This window comes from Stenella coeruleoalba (genome assembly GCF_951394435.1).
Source record: "Stenella coeruleoalba genome assembly, chromosome: 15".
Lineage (NCBI taxonomy): Eukaryota > Metazoa > Chordata > Mammalia > Artiodactyla > Delphinidae > Stenella > Stenella coeruleoalba.
The window spans coordinates 49,357,798-49,382,183 of record NC_137161.1 but is presented as its reverse complement, the minus strand read 5'-3'; the positions used below and the strand labels follow the sequence as shown (position 1 = coordinate 49,382,183).

Here is a 24,386-nt window from a genome sequence, read left to right as displayed (position 1 = left end):
GAGGGGAAGGAGGGGGAGAAAGGAGCCGCCTGGTCCACCTCTCCCTGCACTTCTGGCTTCCACAGAAAACAGTTTCATCCCCAACATGGTATCCCAAGTCTTTTGAGCCACTTAGTAAGTTTTCAATACAAAGAAAAGGAACACAGCAAGGTAAGGTCCAGAAATATTTTAAGCAGTTCCCAAGTTTTGAAACTATTTACAAGCTCACCACATGTAACATTAATAATACAACATAATAACACAACACATAACCAGGTAAATGTAACATGGTTTTGGAGCATGACTATACTTAGGAAGTGAAAAGGTTAACACTGAATATGCTACTTATACATACAGAATTGGAAACAGGAGATTCTTAGGAGGCAGAATGTTTTTCACAAAACAGAAATTAATTAAAAATCAACCAAAGGAAAAAATAGGGTCTGATCTGTTGAAGGGTCCCAAATAATCAGACACGGCAAAAACAAACACACAGAAACCACAGACAAGAAACAAAGCCTCCCTTTAAAAGAAAAGTATTTACTCTTCCTACCCAATTTCAAACAGCCCCCAAACCATTAATTCCTAGAAGGCAGGAAATGTGTTCCTAATTTCTTTTGGCAACTCCCCCTAAAAGGCCAGCACTAGCTTCCTGCACACCTTTTAGGTAACCACACACCCCAGGGCCCTTGAGCCACAAGCCATAAATATACATGCAGCTTTTTAAAGTTCCTCTAGGGCGTCCCAAAGGGAATTAAAATCTAGAGAACACGGCTCTGCACACAGTGAACCCTCAATCACTCAGAGTACCCCCCACCCCGGGTCAGCACTACACCTGCCCTATTCATTGCTCACAAGCACCTGTGAACCAGGCATTGCCAGGACCCTCACTTGGACAGAGGCCTGGAGCAGGTGAGTATCTTGCCAGGGCCCCCAGCCTTTGGCCCTCACACCCCTTCCTCAGCCCCCTCTGCGTTCTCCATCCCCCGGGGGCCTCAACATTCGTGTTTTCCGGAGGCTTCACTGGTGACTCCAGCTGGACGCCATCGGCCACGGCTGGTCGCCCATAGCACTCCCCCTTGTCCTTGCTGACAGACCCCCATCCTGTCCGGGTCTTCCTTCCTTCAGCCATGTGTGTCTGCAAATACCTGGGAGGCCCACCAGGCACATTCATGGTGGGCAGGTGGGAATGGAGACAGAGATGACAAATAGCAGCATAAGTAAAACATGGACTTTGCTAGATGCTTTAAGTGCTAAGGGGAAAAGCAAAGTGGGGAAAGGGGAACAGAGAATGCTAGAGGCAAGGAATGGCCTGTTAGTGTGGGGGAGGCCCAGCAGGCAAGGCTGCCTGGAACCAGGCCAGCAGAGTGGTCCTGACTGGTCAACCAGTGGTTCTCACACACCTCACCCTGCAGAGTGAATGCTGTGTCCCTAACAAGCCTCTGGGCCCTGCTGCCAGTCCAGGGACCCTACTTGCAGGGACCAGCCCAGGGAGTGCCTACAAGCAAACTGGCCAACAAAGCGGAGTGGGGTCAGTGGGCCTTGGGAAGACTGGGGGAGAGTTCCTCAGACAGGAACAGAGGGACCTGGCTGCTGCAGCCCAGACGGGCAGGATCTCAGGACGCTGTCAAGGGTCACCCGCCGGAGGCTTGTCCTGTGTGAGGACGCACTTTCTTCATTCTCGGAGCCTGGCTGTGTTACGTGCTGCTGAGTCCTTCTACATACTGACCTCTCAGATTCTACGTCCAGCCCAGATTGGTCTCTAAGCTCCAGGCCAGAGAGCACTGGACATCCATGGAAATGTCCCCCAGACCTAGGCCTAGGCCCTCCATCCCACCCGCACCTATTCGGCCACAGGATGGGACAGTTACTGCCCCCTGGGGTCCCTTCTAGCCTCCCCCAGCTCCATCCCCTTGAGTACCACCTAATCCAAGCGGTCACCAGCCTTGGCCGAACGCTTCACCAGCCTCCTATCGGGTCTCCCCGTCCACCCCTGTCCTCTCCAAACAAACCATCTTCTGGAAGAGTCAGTCTCATTTCCGACCCTTCTCTACTTAAACTCCTTGGCGCCTTCAACCCACCCTGGGACTAAAGACCAAATCCCCTGCTAGGCCTGGCCCAGAGCCTCCTCTGCCCCCGAGGCTCCTTGTCCCCCTCAAGCGTCCTCTTTCCTCCCACTCAGGCCTCTCCACAGGCTGTGCCTCCACCTGGAGCGCTCTTCATCTCCACCATTTGCTTCACTAATTCCGCTAAGCCTCAGTATGTAGGCTCAAGAGTTACCTCAAAAAAAAAAAAAAAGAAGAATAAACAAGAATAAACCGACTTCCTTGAGGGAAACATTCCCAACTAGGCTGGATTCCCTGTTACACAACCTCAAACACTCTGCTTCTCCCGCGCAGCACTTGTATCATCTTGCAGCTCCTGGGGACGACCTGTCCCACGTCCTGAGGAGGGCAGGAAGTGGGCCAGCCCTCCTCACCGCCATGTCCCCATGCCCCCGCACCCACAGCACCGCCTGGATGGGTTAGGCGCTCACAGACGCCATTGCACATAGGTGCTGAGTGAACGAATGACAGGTGCCCGAGCCTGAAGCCACACCCGGGTCCCTCTGACTGTTTTGTGTCCTTGAACACATATAACATCCACCTTATAGATGGAAAAATAGGGGCCCAAACATGAAAGAACACCACATCCAGAGGCCACGTGCTACAGCACAAAGGACTCCTAGTGCCCTGGGCTTAGGTCCCTGGCACATGGGTGCCGGCGTCCTGGGGTCACACTCCCAGCACCGTCCAGGGCTGAGCTCCTGCAAACCGGGAAGAGAAGGACCTGTGGGCGGGGAGCACTGCCTGCAGGTTCTCCAGGGACTGCATTTCAGAGCCAGTAACAGGAAGCCCTCGCTGAGCAGCTGAGGTATTTCCAGAAGCACAGCCAAGGGCTTTCTGCCTCCTCTCTTTAGTACCTACTTCGGCTCCCACAGAAAAGCTCTGAAATGCCAAAAAAGCCTGAGTAAACCTCTTCCATGTATCTATGACTCCAAGCCCAAGGCAAATACCTCCATTTCCCCATCACAAAAATTAGCTCTTGCTTAGAACTTAGGTACATGAAAAGTGACACGTGTGGCTGGGGGTACGGCAGCATTACTTCTAGTAGAGAAACACTGGAAAAAATAAATGCTTACCAGTCACAGCACAGCAACGTAATGGAATATTCTAAGGTTAAACAACCTAAGTTCATGTTTGTGGACTTTGTCAAAATATGAAAACTTTCACACACATGTGAAATACAGACGAGAAAGGCTAAGTCAAATCATCTGTTGACCCAGATTTCCTGCAGATAACATTTGGGGGAGAATGGAAAGGGGCAGCAGAGCCTGCATCTGGTCATGTCCCCCCAGCCAGGGGACACTGACAAGTCCTGCTCTGCCTGGGTCACAGGATGATGGTGGAGCAGACAGAAAAGCCTGCAGGCAGATGCCTAAGCCTGTCCTGACAAATGCATGTCTGGGACGCTGAGGAGAGAGAAGGGCCAAAACGGAGCTAAATGCAGAACACGGGAGCTTCTCTCCACTCCCTCCCGAAGTCCAGGAAAATGCAACTCCAGAGGCAAGGCCCCAAGGTTCCAGAAGATGCACAGGAACAGACAAGCAGGAAGTTGATTAGAGGAGAGAACACAGAGATGTAAGCGCACAGAGGGGATGCCGGATGACGCAGCACTGGGCGTCATACCTGAAAAGAAAAGCCTGGTAGAGGGTCTAACAGGGAAGCCCCAGCAGGGAGGCCGACTTAGGAGATGCAACCACAGGTACTCCCAGAGGTGGGAGGTGAGCCCCACTGGAGCCCCAGGGTACAAGCAGAACAGTCAGACCCCGGAAGACAGGCTAGAAAGAAATACTGACAGGTATGCAGAAAACTGAGCAAAGGGAAACATTAATGTGATCACTAATTCCAGGAAAAGCAAAAGGCTATATTAGAAAGGAAGTGTAATCACCGCACACTAAACGGGTCAGCCATCAAAAATATCTGCAGTCAAAATAAGACAAACTCAGAATGCCTACTTAGCCAAGACTGGGATTAACCATGTTGAAAGAATGGAGGAGACGGAAGGGAAATATGTGGGTGTACCTTCCACAAGAAAAAGTCAATAAAAAGTACCTAAAATTGGAGGAAAACACCAAGAGAGGAAACAGCCAGGAGCCTGGGAGCGGGAGGTGGCAGTCAGGAGAGTGCAGCTACTTTCATCATATGACGTGCGGTACACTATTTCACTTTTTAAACTATACACATGACAAAAAATCAAACAGAAACGTAAAACTAAAATAAGTAGGTACTTCCCTGGTGGCGCAATGTATAAAACTCCATACTCCCAATGCATGGGGGCCGGGTTCGATCCCTGGTTGGGGAACTAGATCCCACATGAATGCCACAACTAAGAGTTCGCATACCGCAACTAAGGAGCCCGCCTGCCGCAACTAAGGAGCCCACCTGCAAAACCAAGTAAATAAATTAAGAAAAAAATAAAATAGGACTTCCCTGGTGGCACAGTGGTTGAGAATCCACCTGCCAATGCAGGGGACGCGGGTTCGAGCCCTGGTCCGGGGAAGATCCCACATGCCGCAGAGCAACTAAGCCCGTGCGCCACAACTACTGAGCCTGCGTTCTAGAGCCCATGAGCCACAAATACCGAGCCCGCGTGCCACAACTACTGAAGCCCACACGCCTAGAGCCCATGCTCCACAATGAGAAGCCATAAGAAGCCAGCGCACCACAATGAAGAGTAGCCCCCGCTCGCCGCAATTAGAGAAAGACTGCATGCAGCAACGAAGACCCAACACAGCAAGAAAGAAAGAAAGAAAGAAAGAAGGAAGGAAGGAAGGAAGGAAGGAAGGAAGGAAAGAAAGAAAGAAAGAAAGAATATAAAGTAATTACCAAACACACGTAGTAAGCTGAAGTGAGAGAGTAGCAGGGACACGGCAGGAAGAACGGGCCAAAGTGAATAGACTTCTCCGCCGGGGTCCTGGCTTCTTGTCTGTGATTTTCTACCAGACAAAGCAGAGAGGGCAGAGGGCAGCCCGGAGGCCTCCTGAGGGGCCGGCAGAGTGGGCCCCAAGTAAACACTGGTGAAATTAATGTCCAGATAAATACAGCAGTGAGGAAAAGAGGCATGTTAAAATATGACTGGGGAGCGTGGTCTTTAAAGAGATGCAAACATCTTCAGAACTCTCTGGGACAGTGGCTCTCCAACCATGACCTCAGGACCAGGGGCAGCAGCATCGCCAGGAACTGTGCCAAGGAAACAGGCCCCACTCAGACCAGATCAATTAGACACTCTGGGGCAGCCCAGCAGCCAGTGACTACGGGATCTACAGGTGATTCGGATGCGTGTAAACATGTGAGATCAGGCCACAACTCAGCCACTTCAGGAGTGTAAGACAGCTGTTCTCAACCAACCAGTGGTCCAGGGACCCCAGGGGACCCTAGTGTCTGAGGAAGGGGGGTCTGCAAAATCAACGCTAGTTCCATAACATCTTAAGACGTCCTTTGCCTTCTTTCATCACACTTTCTCCCGAATGTACCGTGGAGTTTTCCAGAGGCTACATGACACAACAGATCGCTTGCAGAAGCAGATATTAAACAAACCAGCTCTCGTCAATCAAGCCAGACATTTAAGACATTTGCCAAAATGTAAAATAATGCCTCTCCTCTCGCTATTTTAGAAAAGTTATTTTTCAAAAATATGCCATTAATGTTAACATGTGATAGATTATTTTTTAATGAACTAATAAAAAGATACTTTAGGGACTTCCCTGGTGGTCCAGTGGTTAAGATTCCACGCTCCCAAAGCAGGGGGCACAGGTTCGATCCCTGGTCGGGGAAGTAAGATCCCACATGCCGCACCACACAGCAAAAAAAAAAAAGATGTTTTTAGTTTTACTTTCTAATACAGCAGAGACCAACAGAAATAACCCACATAAACGAAGGCTCTTTGGTACTTAACGACACTGAACAATGTACAGGAGTCTGAGATAAAAAGTTGATGAATCAGTGGTCTAAGGCATTGACAACCTACATACACAAGGAGTCTCCTGCCCATCACCCAAAGGTCACAATATATACTGTACCATCTTTTTTGTTGTTGTTTTTGGCGGTATGCAGGCCTCTCACTGTTGTGGCCTCTCCTGTTGCAGAGCACAGGCTCCGGACACGCAGGCTCAGCGGCCATGGCTCACGGGCCCAGCCACTCCGTGGCATGTGGGATCTTCCCGGACCGGGGCACGAACCCGTGTCCCCTACATCAGCAGGCGGACTCTCAACCACTGCGCCACCGGGGAAGCCGTACACTGTACCATCTTTAAAGGCTTTCTACATCACTATCAGTGACGACAGGATCTTTGTGGCTTAAACCAACCCCACACAAGTCCATTCTGCTGCACTCTGTTGATATCTAAAACCCACAGTGAACGAACCTCAGGACCGCAATGTGCAACACCCGCCATATACACTTAAGGTATGTGTATGTACACGCTCCACAGCAGCACCCAGCCATTTTCATGACAAAACACAAAGCATAAAATACATGAAGTTGCCCTGAAACAAGAAGTTATTTTTAGCTCCCTAAGCATTTCTAAGGTCCTTTCACACATTTGTTCAAGTATGGGTTTATCCCATTTGAGTACTGTCACCAGAGAGAGGAAAGGGGCTCTCTCTAAATTCCCTTCTCAGTGAGACTCTGGGCTGAACAAGATATTCACGCCCCTTGGGGGAGCAGAATCTCCTGATAAATAAGAATATGGTTTTATCACAAGCTATTCCTAGTTTAAGAGGAGTTTTAATTTCCCATTTCAACCCCTGTGTCAAAGAGAGGGGTCACTGCATACCTTGTGTACTCGATGAACCAACAATGCTAGACGGGGCACTGAGTCAATAAGAAGGAAAACCTGGGTGCATAGGTGTAACATTCCTTTCACTTGTTTGGGAATAAAGGAGTTTTTTGTTTCTTTTTGTTGGTTGTTTTTAAGATTGATAAAAGCCACACAACCTAACATTCCGTACAAGATGTAGTGTAGATTACATCAATGAACTTCCCATATTGTATTTTTCCTTTTTATTTTTAAATACGTCAAGCTCACTGAAAAAGTTCGAGGAGCACAAGAAACACCTACATCCCTCCCCTAGAGTCAGCAATGACTAACGTCTTTCCACATTTGCTATAAGTCTCTTTCCACACACGTGCTTTTTCTGTGGGACTGCTGAAAGTAAACCACAGACGTCCCGATACCTCTCTAACCCTTCCAGCATGTATTTCCTAGGAACAAGACCCCCCTACATAATGACAACAGTATTATGACCCACAAGGAATTTAACACTGTTATTATCAAGTGTTCCATCTATACTCAAAATTTCCCAACCATCCCAATAATGGCCTTTGTAGTTTTGTTTTCTTTTAATCCAGCATCCAGTCAAGGGCCAGGCCTTAGTGGTCATGATTCTTTAGTCTTCTTCAATCTACGTGTCCGACCCTTTTTACGACACTGATATTTTATTATATGAGGGTTTTTTTTAATATTTATTTATTTATTTAGGCTGCACCAGGTCATTATTTATTTATGGCTGCACTGCTCTTTGTGCTATGTGCGGGCTTCTCATTGTGGTGGCTTCTCTTGTTGCGGAGCATGGGCTCTAGGCTCACGGGCTCTAGAGCACAGACTCAGTAGATGTGGCATATGGGCTTAGTTGCTCCGCGGCATGTGGGATCTTCCCAGACCAGGGCTTGAACCCGTGTCCCCTGCATTGGCAGGTGGATTCTTAACCACTGTGCCACCAGGGAAGCCCTGCACCAGGTCTTAGTTGCAGCACTCAGGATCTTTAGTTGCGGCATGTGGACTTCTTAGTGTGGCATGTATGTGGGATCTAGTTCCCCGACCAGGGATCGAACCTGGGGCCCCTGCATTGGGAGCACAGAGTCTTATCCACTGGACCACCAGGGAAGTTCCACAACACTCGTATTTGAGGAGTCCAAGCAGCTGTCCTGTAGATGCCCTACAGCATGTGTCTGACTTTTTTCTCATTACTTGACTCAGGTCAAACATTTTTGGCAAGAATGTTGTCCCTCCCACTGCATCCCATGGAGGGGCATAGTCTGTCCACTACCGGAGAGTCTGAGTTTGATCACGTGCTCAAGGCGGAATCCACCAGACTTCTCCAACGTAAAGAGATCTTTTCCCTTTGTAATCAATCATCACTGGAAAGACACTTTAGACTGTGTGAGTATCCTGCCGTCCCGGCCACCAACAAAATGTTTAAACCACGTTTTTTGACAACCACTGATGATCCTTGCCTGAATCAATTATTACCTTGGTGGTTGCAAAATACTGATTGTCTAAATCTTTCCGACTTTCTACCTTAACTGGCATTTGTCTATAAGAAGCCCCATGCACCCCCTTTGGAGTATCACTATGAGTGATTTTTATTCTCTGTGCCATGGACTTTTTAAATTCAATGTATCCATGATCGTTATTCTTTTTTGTGCTCAAAATGCCCCAGATTTGCCCATTAGGAACCCATTCAAGCTGCTCTTTTTTTTTTGGCATGTCCCCATCAATTTTTGAACACTTCCTTGCTTTCTGGTACAAGATAATCCAGGCTCACATTGAATTTTCCCTGCCCAGAACCTGGAATACGGCATTTCTCCAAGGATCCCCGATCCCTTTAGTGGAAAATGGTATTTGGCAACCAAAATCTGGGGACTAGGTGTACTCAGTGCTACTGGGGTATCATTGCCCCAAACCCTCTCAGAAAACAGGGTTAGGAATGTTTGTTAATCATGTATTCATACTCATACCTCCGATTTAAATCACCAGACAGCAGGGTCCTTCCTCACCTCTTCTTCACATTTCATCTCCTTCCTCCCAGGGAACTCTGGTTCCCAACGCCAGTACATGTGCTCATTTTATCCTAAAATATGGCCAAAGTCAGTTCAGAACTACTACTCTGATCTATCAACAACAAACCTACTCTGTAGTATATTTCTCTGTAGTTCTTTTTTTCTTCTGAATATATCCCACTAAAGGAATACAGAGTACTGTGTGTGTAACTGGAATTACTCTTTCTTATATGGTTATGTTATTAATTCAATATACTTCTAGGTTCACCTGTTTCTATTTGAATTCAATATGTCTTTTTTTCTATCATTGTTGCTTTACTTTTTGAATATGCAGAATATCTGCATGGTTCAAAAAGTCAAAATTATATAAAAAGGCATACTCGGATAAGTTTCACTTCCATCCAGATCCCTTACCACTTGCCCTCACCTACTTGGATAAGTTATTTTAATTAGTTTCTAGTCTATCCTTCCTATGTTTCTTTTTGCAAAGAGAAGCAGATATATATAGTCAAAATTTTTTTCTATTGAAGTATACTTGACTTACAATATACACATATTCTTACTTCCTCTTCTTTCTTATTTCACATTCTTTCTCCCTTCTTTTCTTTTCAGTCAGGCCCTGTCCTAGAGCCTCTGACTATGGAAACCTCAGACGGGTTGAGGATCAGACTAGAGGCTGAGAGGGTAGGTTCCTCCTCCTCTGAACTGAAGACTGAAGTCCATCACTCAGTGTTCTGGACCTCAGATCTTTTTTTTTTTTTCCTCTTTTTCTTTTTTAAGTTGGGGTAAATTAACCATTTTTAACCATTTTTAACCATTTTTTAACCATTTTAACCATTTTTAAGTATACAGCTCTGTGGCATTAAGTACATTCACACTGTTGTACAACCATCACGATTATCCATCTCTGGCACTTCTTCATCTTCCTCAACTGAAACTCTACCTATCAAACACTAATCCCCCTCCCCCGGCACCCACAATTCTACTTTCTATCCCCACTGTTTACTCTAGCAGGCCTCATATAAGCACCCATTCTTTCCTACCACATAGTATGCATATTAATTTGTATCAATACTTTCTTTTTTCACTTAATACGTCTTAGAAATAACTCTTACCAGTTCATAGAAATCTTCCTTTTTTATTTTTGCAGCTGTACAGTTCTAAGTTAAGTTGATGTACCTTGGCTCACTCATCCTGGGTGGACATCTAGGTTGTTTCCATTTTTATATCACAAATAATGCTGCAATGAATAACCCCATGCATCTGGTGTTTCGCACCTGGGGAGGTATATCCTCAGGGTAAATGACTGGAAGTGGGACTGTGAAGTTGAGGGTAAATGCACACACAGATAATGCCAAGCTCCCCTCCAAGAGGACTGTACCACCCTGCACTCCCACAGCAATACCAGAGCATGCGTGTTTCCCAAAACGTCACCAAGAGAATGTGTTCAAGCTTTTACATATATGCCAAGAGTGAGAAATGCTATCTCAGCGATTTTAATTTGCATTTCTTTTATCATAAGCGAAGCTGAGCATCTTTTCATATATTTAAGGGCCATTTGTGTATCTTCTGTGCAATGTCTTCATATCTCTTGTTCATTTTTCTATCAGCTTTGGTCTCTTTTCCTTTTGACTTTTTTTTTTAATTGATTTTATTTATTTATTGTTTGTTTGTTTGTTTGCAGTACGCGGGCCTCTCACTGTTGTGGCCTTTCCTGTTGCGAAGCACAGGCTCCGGACGCGCAGGCTCAGCGGCCACGGCTCACGGGCGCAGCCGCTCCACGGCATGTGGGATCCTCCCGGACCGGGGCACGAGCCCGCGTCCCCTGCATCGGCAGGCGGACTCTCAACCACGGCGCCACCAGGGAAGCCCTCCTTTTGACTTTTAAGAGTTTTTATATCATCTGTGATTCACATGTTTTTAAAAAATCTTATTGAGAGCTCTTACTCCAGAACACTGGGGCCAAAGAGGTGCCCTGGGCTGGCTGTGCTTCCCGCTTCTCCCAGATGAGGACCTGTGCTCCTGTGCGGGCGTGGTCAGGAGCTCCAGGATGGACCTAACACAGAGCCAGCCATCAACTCTGGCAGAGCCAGGAGGCCAGCCATCCTCTGATCAGATCTCTCCCGCAACTCACACCTTCGAACCATCCTCATCTGTTTGTCAAGTGAGAAAAATATTCTCACTGGTTGAAGTTTTTAAAGTTACTTTAGTAGGCTTTCAAAGGAAATGCTAATCTCTCTAATCAGTGTAAATTTTTATTTACTTTTATTGTGGCTCAAGTAATCTATGAGTAAAATTAAAATTACCATTTAAAAAAATGTTTTTTGGCTGTGTTGGGTCTTCGTTGCTGCACGCAGGCTTTCTCTAGTTGCGGGGAGTGGGGGCTTCTCTTGTTGCAGAGCACAGGCTTTAATTAAGCACGCAGGCTTCGGTAGTTGTGGCATTCGGGCTCTAGAGCGCAGGCTCAGTAGTTGTGGCGCACGGGCCTAGCTGCTCCGCGGCATGTGGGATCTTCCCGGACCAGGGATGGAACCCATGTCCCCTGCATTGGCAGACGGACTCCTATCCACCGCACCACCAGGGAAGCCCAAAATTACCAATTAACTTGTCAAATATATAAACAACAAGGTCCTACTGCATGGCACAGGGAACTATATTCAATATCCTGTGACAAACCATAATTGAAAAGAATATGAAAAGGAATATAAATATATATACAAAACTGAGTCACTTCGCTGTACAGAAGAAATTAACACATTGTTAATCAACTATACTTCAATAAAAATTTTTAATTAAAAAATTCAAAATTAAAAAATTAAAATATATATGATTAATCAGTTCACTGGCAGGAAGCTTAATCTAAACAAAAAGGTTTATAAAACATCCTTGGATTGCTAGTGACAGTAAAATGCTAAGCCACTGTTCTGTTTACTGACCCAGTGATTTATGGCAATAAAGGCCTTTAGAGTCCTGAACAATGCCTCTGGTCCAAACACATAAACCACCTGCCAACAGACTCAGCCAACAGGTGCTACCACATCATTCATAACCGGAATTTTAGGCTTTAAGCTGGTTAAACTCGCTTAAAGAAAAATCAGAGTAAAGTATGTGAAATAAAAAAGAACAATGGATCATTAAAGCCTCTGACATCCACACCATGGATGAGGTGAGGTTGGGTGAGGTCCCAACACCATGGAGCCCTAGCTCAAAACAGGGATATGAACAGGCAAGCTCACTTCTGACTACAGCAGGACTATTTACCTGTGGGCACAGAAGGCTCTAAAACTTTTGTAAATGCTTTTAAAAATTATCCAACAAAAGAAAAAGCAAAGTAGGTCATTTAACAAACTAGAATTACAGGAGTTATATATCCTTAAATCCTTCTGAAGACATGGGTCTTTAAAAAATAGCTGGGACTTCAAGAAAATAGCTAAAAATACCTGGGATTTTAGAAATCCCAAATAACAGACATACAGACACTGTATGCAAAAGGACTTAATATGCATCGTGACACTACTTCAAGTAATTTACAGCTAATAATACTAAAATGTTATTGGCTCTCTGGTTTGTGTCATATTTAGAGCAGCCATCCAGGACACCCTGCCCACAATATGTCCCTGCTGAAAGGGGGCAGCACCCATTCCAGGCTTGCTGCTCTCAGCCCAAGGTTCAGCTTGCCCAGCAAGAGGTTTACAGACAAGGAGCCGGGACAGCTGATCCATCAGCACAGACAGGACACTGGCTCAACATTAGCTCTGGTTTTGAAACTTACGAAAAACACACCACCACAAGACTGTAACCAGAGTAATACCAACTTGCCAAAACAAGTATTAAATATTTAGACAGAAAAAACAAAATGTACCTACTGAAAAAATTTCTTTTTCTCCCTAACCATGATACTGAATCCATTTATACTAATCGACTAATCTCAAAAGCTTTTGAAACTTCCAATGCAATCAGTGCAATTCTTTTCACCAGGAAGTTCTTACTTACTTACGTTAGATGCTGATGAAAGCTAAATGCCAACCTTCAAAAATTACAGGCATTTTCTCATACGCATTTCTCCAAATATCAATAAAAATTAAAGGGCTTCCCTAGTGGTGCAGTGTTTGGGAGTCCGCCTGCCAATGCAGGGGACACAGGTTCGAGCCCTGGTCTGGGAAGATCCCACGTGCTGTGGAGCAACTGGGTCCGTGAGCCACAACTACTGAGTCTGCGTGCCACAACTACTGAGTCTGCGCTCTCGAGCCCCTGAGACACAGCTACTGAGGCCCGCGCGCCTAGAGCCCGTGCTCCGCGTCAAGAGAAGCCACAGCAACGAGAGGCCTGCACGCCACAACGGGGAGTGGCCCCTGCTCGCCACAACTAGAGAAAGCCCATGCGCAGCAACGAAGACCCAACTTAGCCAAAAATAAATAAATAAATTTTAAAAATAAATTTTTAAAATTAAAATTCCATCTTCAATAAGCATCTGAACATGCTAATTCAACGTTCTATGCAGTTTTTAAGTTTACTAGAAAATCTGAGTTTCTTTAGATGTATTTTGTATATTGAACTAAAACCTTAACAGAGTCGAAGTAAAACATGTAAATATTTTGTCTTTCGGGTTTATTTACATTTTTTATTTCTAAAGATGACAATGAAATTTTTTACTAGATTCCTTTTTATACTGTTTGAAATTTATGGTATATGTACAGGCACTACTTTTCAAAATAATTAAAATGAGTAACATAATAAAAATTTGGCCAATACTTCAAATAAAACCACCCCATTTCCACCACACGCACCCACACAACGAAAAATAATTTTTTAAAATACATTTATTTATTTTATTTATTTTTGGCTGCACTGGGTCTTCGTTGCTGCGTGCGGGCTTTCTCTAGTTGCAGCAAGCGGGGGCTACTCTTCGTCGTGGTGCACAGGCTTCTCATTGCAGTGGCCTCCCTTGTTGCGGAGTGTGGGCTCTAGGCACACAAGTTTCAGTAGTTGCAGCACATGGGCTTCAGTAGTTGTAGCACGCAGGCTCAGTAGTTGTGGCTCACGGGCCCTAGAGCACAGGCTCAGTAGTTGTGGCGCACGGGCCTAGTTGCTCCGCAGCATGTGGGATCTTCCCAGACCAGGGCTTGAACCCGTGTCCCCCGCACTGGCAGGCAGATTTGTAACCACTTATGCCACCAGGGAAGCCCCGAAAAATAATTTTTAATACTTCCTTCAAGACTTTTATTTTCACATGGATAACTTTTACCCAGTTAAAATCGTGGTATACATACAATGAATTTATATACGACTATTCACTTATATCAGAAGTGATAATCTAGGCTACACTGGAGACGTTGCAGTTATCATAAAAGTACTTTCAATGGCCACCTAAACAGTCTTCAGTGGGTGCCTAACCCTTTTGTCTGATATTTTTATTATAATTAATGTTTAGACCCTGTGCCCAGAATTTAAACGAAACAAGTGTTTGAAAAGGAAGCAACCCCTAACTTGGTGCCCTTTACAATGTGATCTGTGTAGTCCACATGGAATTTAATTCTTCCTAAATGTTAGATCCTACACTGGAATAATCCCACATGACTCTGAATCTCCCTGAGGACAAGTAAGCCTTAGGCTTCCATTAAAGTACAGCTGGCCCTCCGTATCTGTGGGTTCCACATCCACAGATTCAACCAAGGATCAAAAACATTTTGGGGGCTGGGGCTGGGGGGACTTCCCTGGTGGTCCAGGGAAGTTAAATTAATGCCCCACACTTCCACTGCAGGGGGTATGGGTTCAACCCCTGGTCGGGGACCTAAGATCCCACATGCTGTGCAGAGTGGCCAAAAAAATTGGGGGAAAGAAATTCCAGAAAGTTCCAAAAAGCAAAACTTGAACTTGCCACCTGCTGTCAACTATTTACCTAACATTCACACTGTATTTACAACTGTTTATGCAGCATTTACATTGTATTAAATATTATAAGTAAAACAGATGATTTAAAGCATATAGGAGGAAAAAATGATAAAACCAAAAAAATCAACAGAACATTGTAAATCAACAATATTTCAATAAAAAATATTATAGAACAAAAAATAATAAAGTATATGGGAGGATGTATATAGGTTATATGCAAATATCACACCATTATGTATAAGCAACTAGAGCATCCATGGATTTTGGTATCCAAGGGGGCTAAGTCCTGAAACCAATCCTACCCTCCATACAGAGGGACGAATGTATACATCTGAGATCTTCAATTTTAAAAAACAGGTCAAAAAGCAGGTTCAAAACAACAGACATGGAATTATACCATTTTTGGACAATGAAGCATTATTACATATATTTTAATTTACACATTAAATACTTAAATAGTTATCTCTGGATGGTGGATTATAGGTGATTCTTATTTTTATATTTTGCTTACTGGTGTTACTTCTATTTTTTTAAACAATGAACATCTGGGACTTCCCTGGTGTTCCAACGGCTAAGACTCCGTGCTCCCAATGCAGGGGGCCTGGGTTTGATCCCTGGGCAGGGAACTAGATCCCACATGCCGCAACTAACAGTTCGCATGCTGCAACTAAAGATTCTGCACACTGCAACTAAAAGAACCCACGTGCCGCAACGAAGGTCCCCCATGCCGCAACTAAGACCAGGAAGAGTCAAATAAATAAATAAATAAATAAACATTTAAAAATAATAATAGAAAATAAACAATAAACATCTATAAAAATAATTTAGCTTCTACCCAATACGACCTCAATTGTGTACTTCTATACAGTTATGTGTGTGTGTATACAAAAAAGTCTGGAAGGAAATGCACAAAAATGCTAATGCTGTTTTTCTTGTGATAGTGGGATTATTGGTCATTTTTTGTTTTATATTTTATAACTCTGTATTTTCCAGTTTTTAAAAATAATAAGCATGCGTTACTTTTATACTATGAAAAAGACATTTTTTAAGACACTAACAAAATTGCCTGGGATCCAAGCACAGAAAGGAACGTCATCTGCCTTTTAGCAATTCCTCCGACACACAGACCCAGACACACACACACTACCAGCTCTCACGTGCACCTGCTCCCGCACGCACACTCATTCTCCCTCTCTCTCTCTCTCTCTCTCTCTCTCTCTCTCTCTCTCTCTCTCTCTCACACACACACACACACACACACACACACACACACACACACACACACACGCAAACCCAAGACTAGGACAGAAACTGTAAAGGAAACTGAAGCAACTAAAAGGTGTGGCCAAACGTCCCCAGGGAGTTCCAACTGCCCACCAGCAGAGGAATGGAAAGGAATGAAAAGCAGGGAGACCTTCTCTGCATTGACACCTCCTCCAGCAGCCTCCTTTTGCAAGTGCTGAGGAGGATGGACAGGGCCCACAAGGTTACTGAAGGGCATTCACGGCTCCAACGTGCAGGGCTTTCTGGAAAGGACCCGTGACTGTTAAAATGTAAATGCTTAAGTGAGTGCTACACTGTGAAAATAACCTTTACAATTATAATTAATTCCTTTGAAAAATAACACCAAAAGAAATGAATCCTTCTCACAATACTCTCACAGTTTATTTTACAATTTCTGCTTTATGATAAGTTGGTGATGACTACAAAAGCATTAGTCCTCTCAGTACGAAGGGGTCACGTCAACGAGGAATCTTCATAGACAGTCAAGGCCTTAAAGATAACCTATTGCAACTTCAGAACTAGTGCCTGGGCACATCTGACTATAAATTCCTGGTCAAGAAAATACAACCAGAGAGCTCCGCTGTAGTCTTCTTTCCCCTTTCAATTCCTGCCAACACTGTGTTCTATTACACCACACCTGATCTATCACCAGATGAGGTAATGAGAGCCAAACACACCATGACATTGCTAAAGAAAGAGGGACACAAAAGCCATCTGTATTATGAATGGGAACTGCTTCTATTAAAAATTCAGATAATCCACTTAAATAATTTAAAACACTTCCTTCATAAACAGATTACTTAAAAGATACTGAAAGTGCTACCTTTGAAAATTTGACAATAATCAAGATAATTGAGTTGCGATCATCAAGGACAGTAATGTGACCAGCCTAAGAGACTCATGAACTCACTATTTTGAAATCTCAAGGTGGAAAGTACAGCAACTTATGGTCTTTATTGCTGTTATCCAGCTTATCCAAACTGTTCCTACAGTTAAAAAAAAATCATAAATGTTTAAAAAAGAATTCTTATCTTTTAGAGATACATACTGAAATATTTATGGGTGAAATGATATGTCAGGTATGTGCTTCAAAAGTAATCTGGGGGTGGGGAGCAGGGAGTTCACAAATGAACCAAGACTTTGGGAAACTGCAATGGCTTGGGGGCAGGTAGAGTGTTTCACTAAACTATGCTCTCTACTCTTATGTATGTTCAATACTTTTCATTTTAAAAAATTAAAAATATTTATCATGAGGTATAATTCTTCACTTTTCTCTAAATTATTTCACTATCAAGGAATATTTCTTCTCTTTGCTCCTCTATAATGTATTCTGACATTGGACTTGGAAAAGCAAGACTGAGTCATAATAAAGGCTAGCAAACCTTACACAGACACAAAAATTAACCTTTTGCTACACTGTTAATTATCTGCTTCAAAACAAGAGCTCTCCTCCACCATCCCAGGAAACCTGTGCAAGTCTGGTACTTAGATCACATCCAACACTGCTTCTTCCTGAGAAGTCTGGGACAGCAGACAGAAGGGGCAACGTCACAAGAGATCTCCCTCACTTGCCCATCCCCACCAAATCCTGAGTCATCCTGGCCTTACCCCCAAATTTAAAATTCCACCAGGGGCTACCAGAACAAAGAATGTTGACTCATTTCTACTTTGTATTTAGAAAAAGCTCAGCCCCAAATAACAACCCCAATTTTTTCCCACTGTGATCACTAAGAATGATACAACAAAAGGTGGTTCTCAAATGAAAATGGTTTTATTAAGTCAATAAGATGAAACTTTATGGGATTATTTAGGGGCGCCAAACCTAGGAAGTTGAGAGCCACCTAAACATTATGAGCCCAGAAGACCTAGGTGTAGTCCCTGTTATTGCATTGACAATCTGTGAGGCCTTGGAAAGTAACTTAACCTTTTTGGGCCTCTAGTTTCTTACCTGTAAAGTGGGATGAATCCCTTCTGCCTCCTACTACCTCAGAGAAAGGTTGATGATCCAGTGAAAACATAAATGAGCCTCATATAAGCTATAAGGCACTCTATTAAGAGTCAGATTATGGTAAAGAAGAACAAATGTGCCACTTTCCTAACATTCTTGATTGGTGTAATGAGGAAGGGAATGTTTGCAGAGAAGACACATCACACTAATGAGAAACAACCAAGGATACCCAAGGTGCTCTCCAGCCGAGGGACAAGAAGGAAAAGCATAAAAAAAACTTAGACCAGGACTTCCCTGGTGGCGCAGTGGTTAAGAATCCACCTGCCAATTCAGGGGACACAGGTTCAATCCCTGGTCCGGGAAGATCCCACACACTGTGGAGCAACTAACCCTGTGCGCCACAACTACTGAACCTGTGCTCTAGAGCCCACGAGCCGCAACTGCTGAGCCCACGTGCCACAACTACTGAAACCCACGTGCCTAGAGCCCGTGCTCCCCAACAAGAGAAGCCACCGCAATGAGAAGCATGCACACTGCAACGAAGAGTAGCCCCCGCTCACCACAACTAGAGAAAGCCTGCGTGCAGCAACAAAGACCCAAAGCAGCCAAAAATAAATAAATAAAATATTTTAAAATTTATTAAAAAAATAAATAAATCTTAGACCAGCAATCACAATCCATACTAACCATACAGGAAACTGTCAGTCACGTATCTCTCTCTCTGCCCATTACACTGAGATGGAAGACCTGTCCTGAGCAATGTCTTCAACCCAGAGCTAAACAGGAGCTCACACTGACCTAGACGCCAACATTCAGGATGCCCCACAGGGACATGCCCACGCTGAAAACTCAACAAGGAGCCCTGACTCAGGACGACCCAGTTCTTTACATGACAGCTCAATGGACACTGTGAATACTCTGGGGGCACACAGATCCTTTATAAAGGTTCTTAATGTTATGGCAGACACCCTAAATAGCAGGATGTCAATTTTACCTCTTGGCTTAAACATGCATATGTACCTGAACACCCACTTAACAAATACCCACATGTATGAAAAGTCAATAAAATACAGAAACTAGCAGATCAACCTTTTGTGATTTCCCACTACTAAGTAAAATATTTAAAAATGAACACCAGTAACCTATTTGATGTCTATTTGGGTTAACAGCAGAACATACACAGCCCTGCTGCTGTCTCCACATAAACTTTCATAAGTGCTGAGATGGAGGAAGACCTGGATCTTGAGGCCCACCTTCTCCCAGAGCAGCCGCAGCCCTGGGAGCTGCACAGGACTCCTGCCATTGCCCTGTGCATTCCCGTCACCTGTCCAGCACCTCACCTGTCCTACAAGAGTGGAGATGGCCCTGATGGAGTTCTGCTCGAGTTTGTATTCACCGCTGTGCTCTTAGGCTCATTCCCGTCCCTCTGGGGTTCATCCCTTTCCCTTCCGCGCAAAAGGTATGGAAATGACCGTTTTTCACGTTCACTGTTTCCCCAACAACGAATCTACCTAAAACATAAGCCAAACACACACAGTAAAGTAACTGCGCTCAAAATAGATTAACATGATCTTAAGCATCCAAGTGCAGCCTGTCCTTTGCAGACCAAAGAAGTGAATTACTTCAGCCAAACCAGACCTGGGCCCTCAGTTGGGGGAACCGCTGGCACTTCTCCATCCACGGGGCACTTTTATTCGGCAGCCTAGGGGCATGTCCCCACGCCAGGAGCATCTCTCAATTTAGGAGAGATAAGCTTGTGTGGCTTGGGATGGCAGGGAAAGAAACTGACTCCCGGGAATAGAACCTCTTTAAAGGGGGAAGAGGTGCTTCAGCGAAATTCAACCAGAGGTGAGAGTAGAAGAACTGAATCAAAAGAGAACGCGTAACCGGCACTCCGCGAACACCGCGCGGGGCCCGTCTGCCACGCTGCGAGTTACCTGTTCTGCCCCATAGACGGTGGCGAACTGGACGAAGTCTTCGATGCGGACGAAGCCGTCCCCATCCCCGTCCAGGGCATCGAATACGGCTCGGAGGCGGGGGCCGTCCTCCGGACACCCCGCGGGCTCGCTCGTTAGGGGGCAGGTCTGGCTAAAGTCCGAGGGCCGGTCCGGGTCCCCGGGACCCAGCTCCAGGGCCGGCTCGCCCACCGCGGGGGACGCGAAGGAAGGAAAGAAGTCGACCTCGCCCCTCAGGTGATGGCTGCGGCTGAAGTCCTGCGCGCGGCCAGACGCGCTGTGCGGGGGGCCGTCACCCTCCTGCTCCGTCATCCAGGAAAAGAGCGGGCCGAGTTCCGGCAGCGGCGGGTCGGGGTCGGAGTCCCGGCTCGAGCGCTGCGGCTGCCGCTCCCGCCCCGGAGCTCGCCCAGCATCCGCGCCGGCCGCGAGGTCCTGCGGGCCGAGCCCAGGGCGCGGGGCGGGGGCGGCGGGCGCTCCGGGCCCACCGGGCTCTGGGTCTGGGCCCGGGCCGCCCGCTGGGGAGGCCGGCCAGCTCGGGTCCATCTTCATGGGCGCGACCCCAGCCGCGGCGCGGGCCCGCGAGGCCAGTGGTGCGGCGGGCGGCGCGGGCGGCAGACAAAGGCGCTCAGGGCGCGGCGGCGGGCGCGGGCATCCCCGCGGCGGCGCGGGCGGGCGCGCGCGGGGCGCCCGGACTGCTCGGGCTGGCGCTCGGGCCCTGCTTCGCCCTCGCCCATCTTCGCGCCGCGCCTCAGCTGTCCTCGGCCCGGCGGCGCGGCGGGCGCGGGCCCATGGCGGCGGCGGGCGGCCGAGGGAAGTCGAGGGGGAGAGCGGGGAGAGGACGCCGAGGAGGGGGACGCCGAGAAGGGGACCCTGAGGAGGAGGAGGAGGAAGAAGACCCTGATGAGGAGGACGACGCGGAGGTGTACGCTGAGGGGGACGCAGCCTAGGCGGACGACGAGAAAGCACCCGAGGTACCGGAGCGCACGCCACCGCCCTCGCCCCGCCCCCCGTTCGGCCTGACGTCATCACGTCGCGCTGCACGCTGGCCCCGCCCCTCGCCGCCTTGTTATAAAGGCAGGCGCCGGCGCGGCTGCGTGGTTTGGGGTTTTCGGTCCCTCGCAGTGTACTGAAGTTTGGGAGCAAGAGGTGGGAGCAAGAGGCTGTGGGCCCGGGCTTGACGTCATCGACCCACGCACTGGACGGATGGACTGAGTCCTGAAAGTGTAAAGCGCTCCCACAAATTGATAAGCAACGAACACGATTCTAATGGGGCGGGGAAAGTGCAAGTGGCGCCCTCCGCAGTCGCCCGTCGCGCGGAAAAGCCCAGGCGTTGACCTGCGCCAGCAAGAGCAGCAGCCCCCGCCTGAGTGTGGAAGGGCCCTGAAAATGAGGTCCATCACTTGTGACCGAAGGAACGCGTGGCCAAACACTGATACCTTTTTTAAAATCTATGACAAGTGCTTTTTTTCCCGTAGGATATCCAGTGTTCATCACCAGTGTACGGTCAAGCCTCCCAAGCACTGCGGCTGTCTTTGACAACTGACATGTGTTTCTCTAGATGTCACTATCGTCAGTGGGGACACAGGGTGCCAGGCAGCAACATGGGCACCTTGAAGCAGGCATGAAAGCGGAGACATGCTGGATAGGAGCCGGTGAGCTGCCAGGCCTCAGGCGAGGTGCACTTAACATTACAGTCTTCATTTAGAGCCTGTAATGAGATGTATCGGGGAAAGCACCAGCACTAGGTATGTTCATAAGCATCTTTGGCAAGAACCAAAGGAAACTGAACCTGTTTCCAAGTGTACTGTGAGGAGCAGTGTGTTAATTAACTGATTCATCTCCCATGACAAAATCCCAGGGCACATGGCACCAGATTTTGTGAGGTTGGCATTAGGGAAAAGAAGGGCAAAGGAATACCGCCCCGCAACCCTAAAACTATATTCTCAATTTCTTATAAGAGCTGTATGCTTTCATGAGGAAGATACTGCATTCAAAGAAAATAAATTATCTCCAGTTTGGCAAGAATCTGAAATTGGACTGGTGCCTTTGACCAGATACAGTTTTCAGAGGTAGTTACAGTGATGTGTCAACCTTTCTAAATAAGGGTATTAATGTGGAGGAGGTAAAACCAAATGAGGCGAGGGCTGTGCCCCGAGGAAGCAGCACTCCTACTGCTACTGTGCCAATTCATGAAAAATCTGCATTCCTTGGCTGGCTGATGCACCCAAACAGAACCCCAGCATGGAAAGCATGCACCTACCTGCTTAGACCACTTCAAGAAACTCTGTTCCTGAAATATTAAAGGTAACAAGTTCCTGGGCACTTGGACTGGGCGTTTGGACCTCAAGCATCCCCTGTAGACATTTTTTTTAATATATGAATTTATTTATTTATTGTTGGCTGTGTTGGGTCTCCGTTGCTGCGCACGGGCTTTCTCTAGTTGCGGCAAGCGGAGGCTACTCTTCGTTACGGTGCGCGGGCTTCTTATTGCGGTGGCTTCTCGTTGCGGAGCACAGGCTCTAGGCATGTAGGCTTCAGTAGCTGTGGCTCGCTGGCTCTAGAGTGGAGGCTCAGTAGTTGTGGTGCATGGGCTTAGCTGCTCCATTGCATGTGGGATCTTCCCAGACCAGAGAGCAAACCTGTGTCCCCTGCATTGGCAGGTGGACTCTCAACCACTGCTCCACCAGGGAAGTCCTCCCTTTAGACATTTTTGATCTCTAACATTCAGGATGAAATGAATCAACTCAAGGGAAGAAGCCCCTGCTGCCATTTTAACCTGCTCCTCCATGCCCACCCCGTGCACATTTTAATTTAGCCATGTAACAGGTACCCAGAAGAGGAAGGGAGAGGGTGGGGTACAGCTCACATCTGTTGGCTTTTGAGTCTGAGTGAATGTCTGTGAAAACCTCCCTCTGTGAGTCTTTCTTTTTGAAAGGTACCTGGGTTAAACACTTATCTTTTGGAACTCTCAAGCAAATGGGTCTCCTTGATCCCTCTTCCCTGGTGACCTCTGACCTACGGAGAAAGATGGGAAAATGAAGACCAGCAAGGTGACTCAGCAGATTCCTAGCTGTGTAGCACAGCCCTGTTGGACCTGACAAGGGAGCAAAGGGAAAGTAGGTCAAGAAGCCTCAGTGGAAGAATGCACATGTCTCTCCTGGGATAGGGCCTCTCCACCACCTGGGTGAGATCTGGCCACTGACAGGAGGAAGGGGAAGGTGACAGGCAAGGATAAATTTGATCACAAATCTATCTTATTTAATGCACATTTTTAAAATGCGGAAATACACCAAAATTACAAAAGAGATTACATATGATTTCTCCCATTTTTGCTAGTCTGATGAACTTAAAACGGCAGCTCATCTTGTCTTATTTGAATTTAGCTGAATGCTAATGTGGTTGAGTGTTTCTTACTGTGTTTACTGACCACTAGGATCTGTGAATTGCCCAATTGTAGCACTTGCTTTTCTTTTGGGTTCTCTGACTTTTTCTTTAGGTAAAATCCCTCATATGTTTTTGATGTTGCAAGTATCTTCTCCCTGCCTGTGACCCCTTCATGAACTCTGCCTGTTAGGGAAGATTAGACATAAATCTTTCATTTTGGGTAGTCAAACCCATCATTTTTATCCTTGGTGGCTTTGCTAATCATAAGGAAGATGGACTTTTCTATAGCTGGTGCTAGCTGTCTGTACAGAAACCTTACAACTAGATCCCTATGTCATATCAGATACAAAAATAATTAGAGCCATCAAAGACATAAAAGTGGAAAGCAAGGGAATTCCCTGGCACTCCAGTGGTTAGGACTTCATGCTGCTGAGGGTGCAGGTTCGATTCCTGGTCAGGGAACTAAGATCCTGCAAGCCACAAGGTGTGGCCAGAAAAAAAAAAAAAAGCAAAACTTTAAAACTTTAAGTAGACATTGAAAAATAGCTTTATGACCTTGGAGAAAGAAAGTTTCTCACACAAGAATAAAAATTACAAACCATTTTTAAAAAGACAATGACTTAAAGTTAAATACATTAAAATTTAAACTTCCCAAAAGTAAAGGGACACAAATCAAATAGAGGGTGGGAGGGCTGGGGGAGAGGGAAATTTGTTGAAGTGAAGGAACTGTTTCATATCTTGATTGTAATGGAGGTTCTATAACTGAATGTGTTTGTCAAAATTCACAGAACTGTACACGACAAAGAATGAATTTTACTGTATGTAAATTATGCCTTAGTAAAGATTAATTTAAAAAAATTATCCTTCTGTTTGATGAAAGACACATCATAGACTGGTGTCTTAGTCTGCTCATGCTGCTGTGACCAAATGCCATATACTGGTTCGTTAAAAAGCACATTTATTTTTCATAATTCTGCAGTCTGGGAAATGCAAGATCAAGATGCCAGTGTTAACCTAAAACAATTAAAAAGCCAGTTATTTTACCAGCAACATGGGTTTAC

General features: G+C 46.1%; 1 protein-coding gene across 4 annotated transcripts in view; it reads right to left on the bottom strand.

Moving 5' to 3' along the window:
- RAB11FIP3 (RAB11 family interacting protein 3) overlaps positions 1-20,878 on the bottom strand; it is an 81,008-nt gene extending 60,130 nt beyond the window's left edge. For all 4 annotated transcript variants that reach the window (XM_079945967.1, XM_079945969.1, XM_079945968.1 and 1 more), the window contains exon 1: positions 19,924-20,878. In XM_079945967.1, coding sequence (XP_079802093.1) covers positions 19,924-20,490 — 567 coding nt within the window. In that variant the 5' untranslated portion in view covers positions 20,491-20,878. The remainder of the gene's footprint in view (positions 1-19,923) is intronic.
- Positions 20,879-24,386: the final 3,508 nt, after the last annotated feature.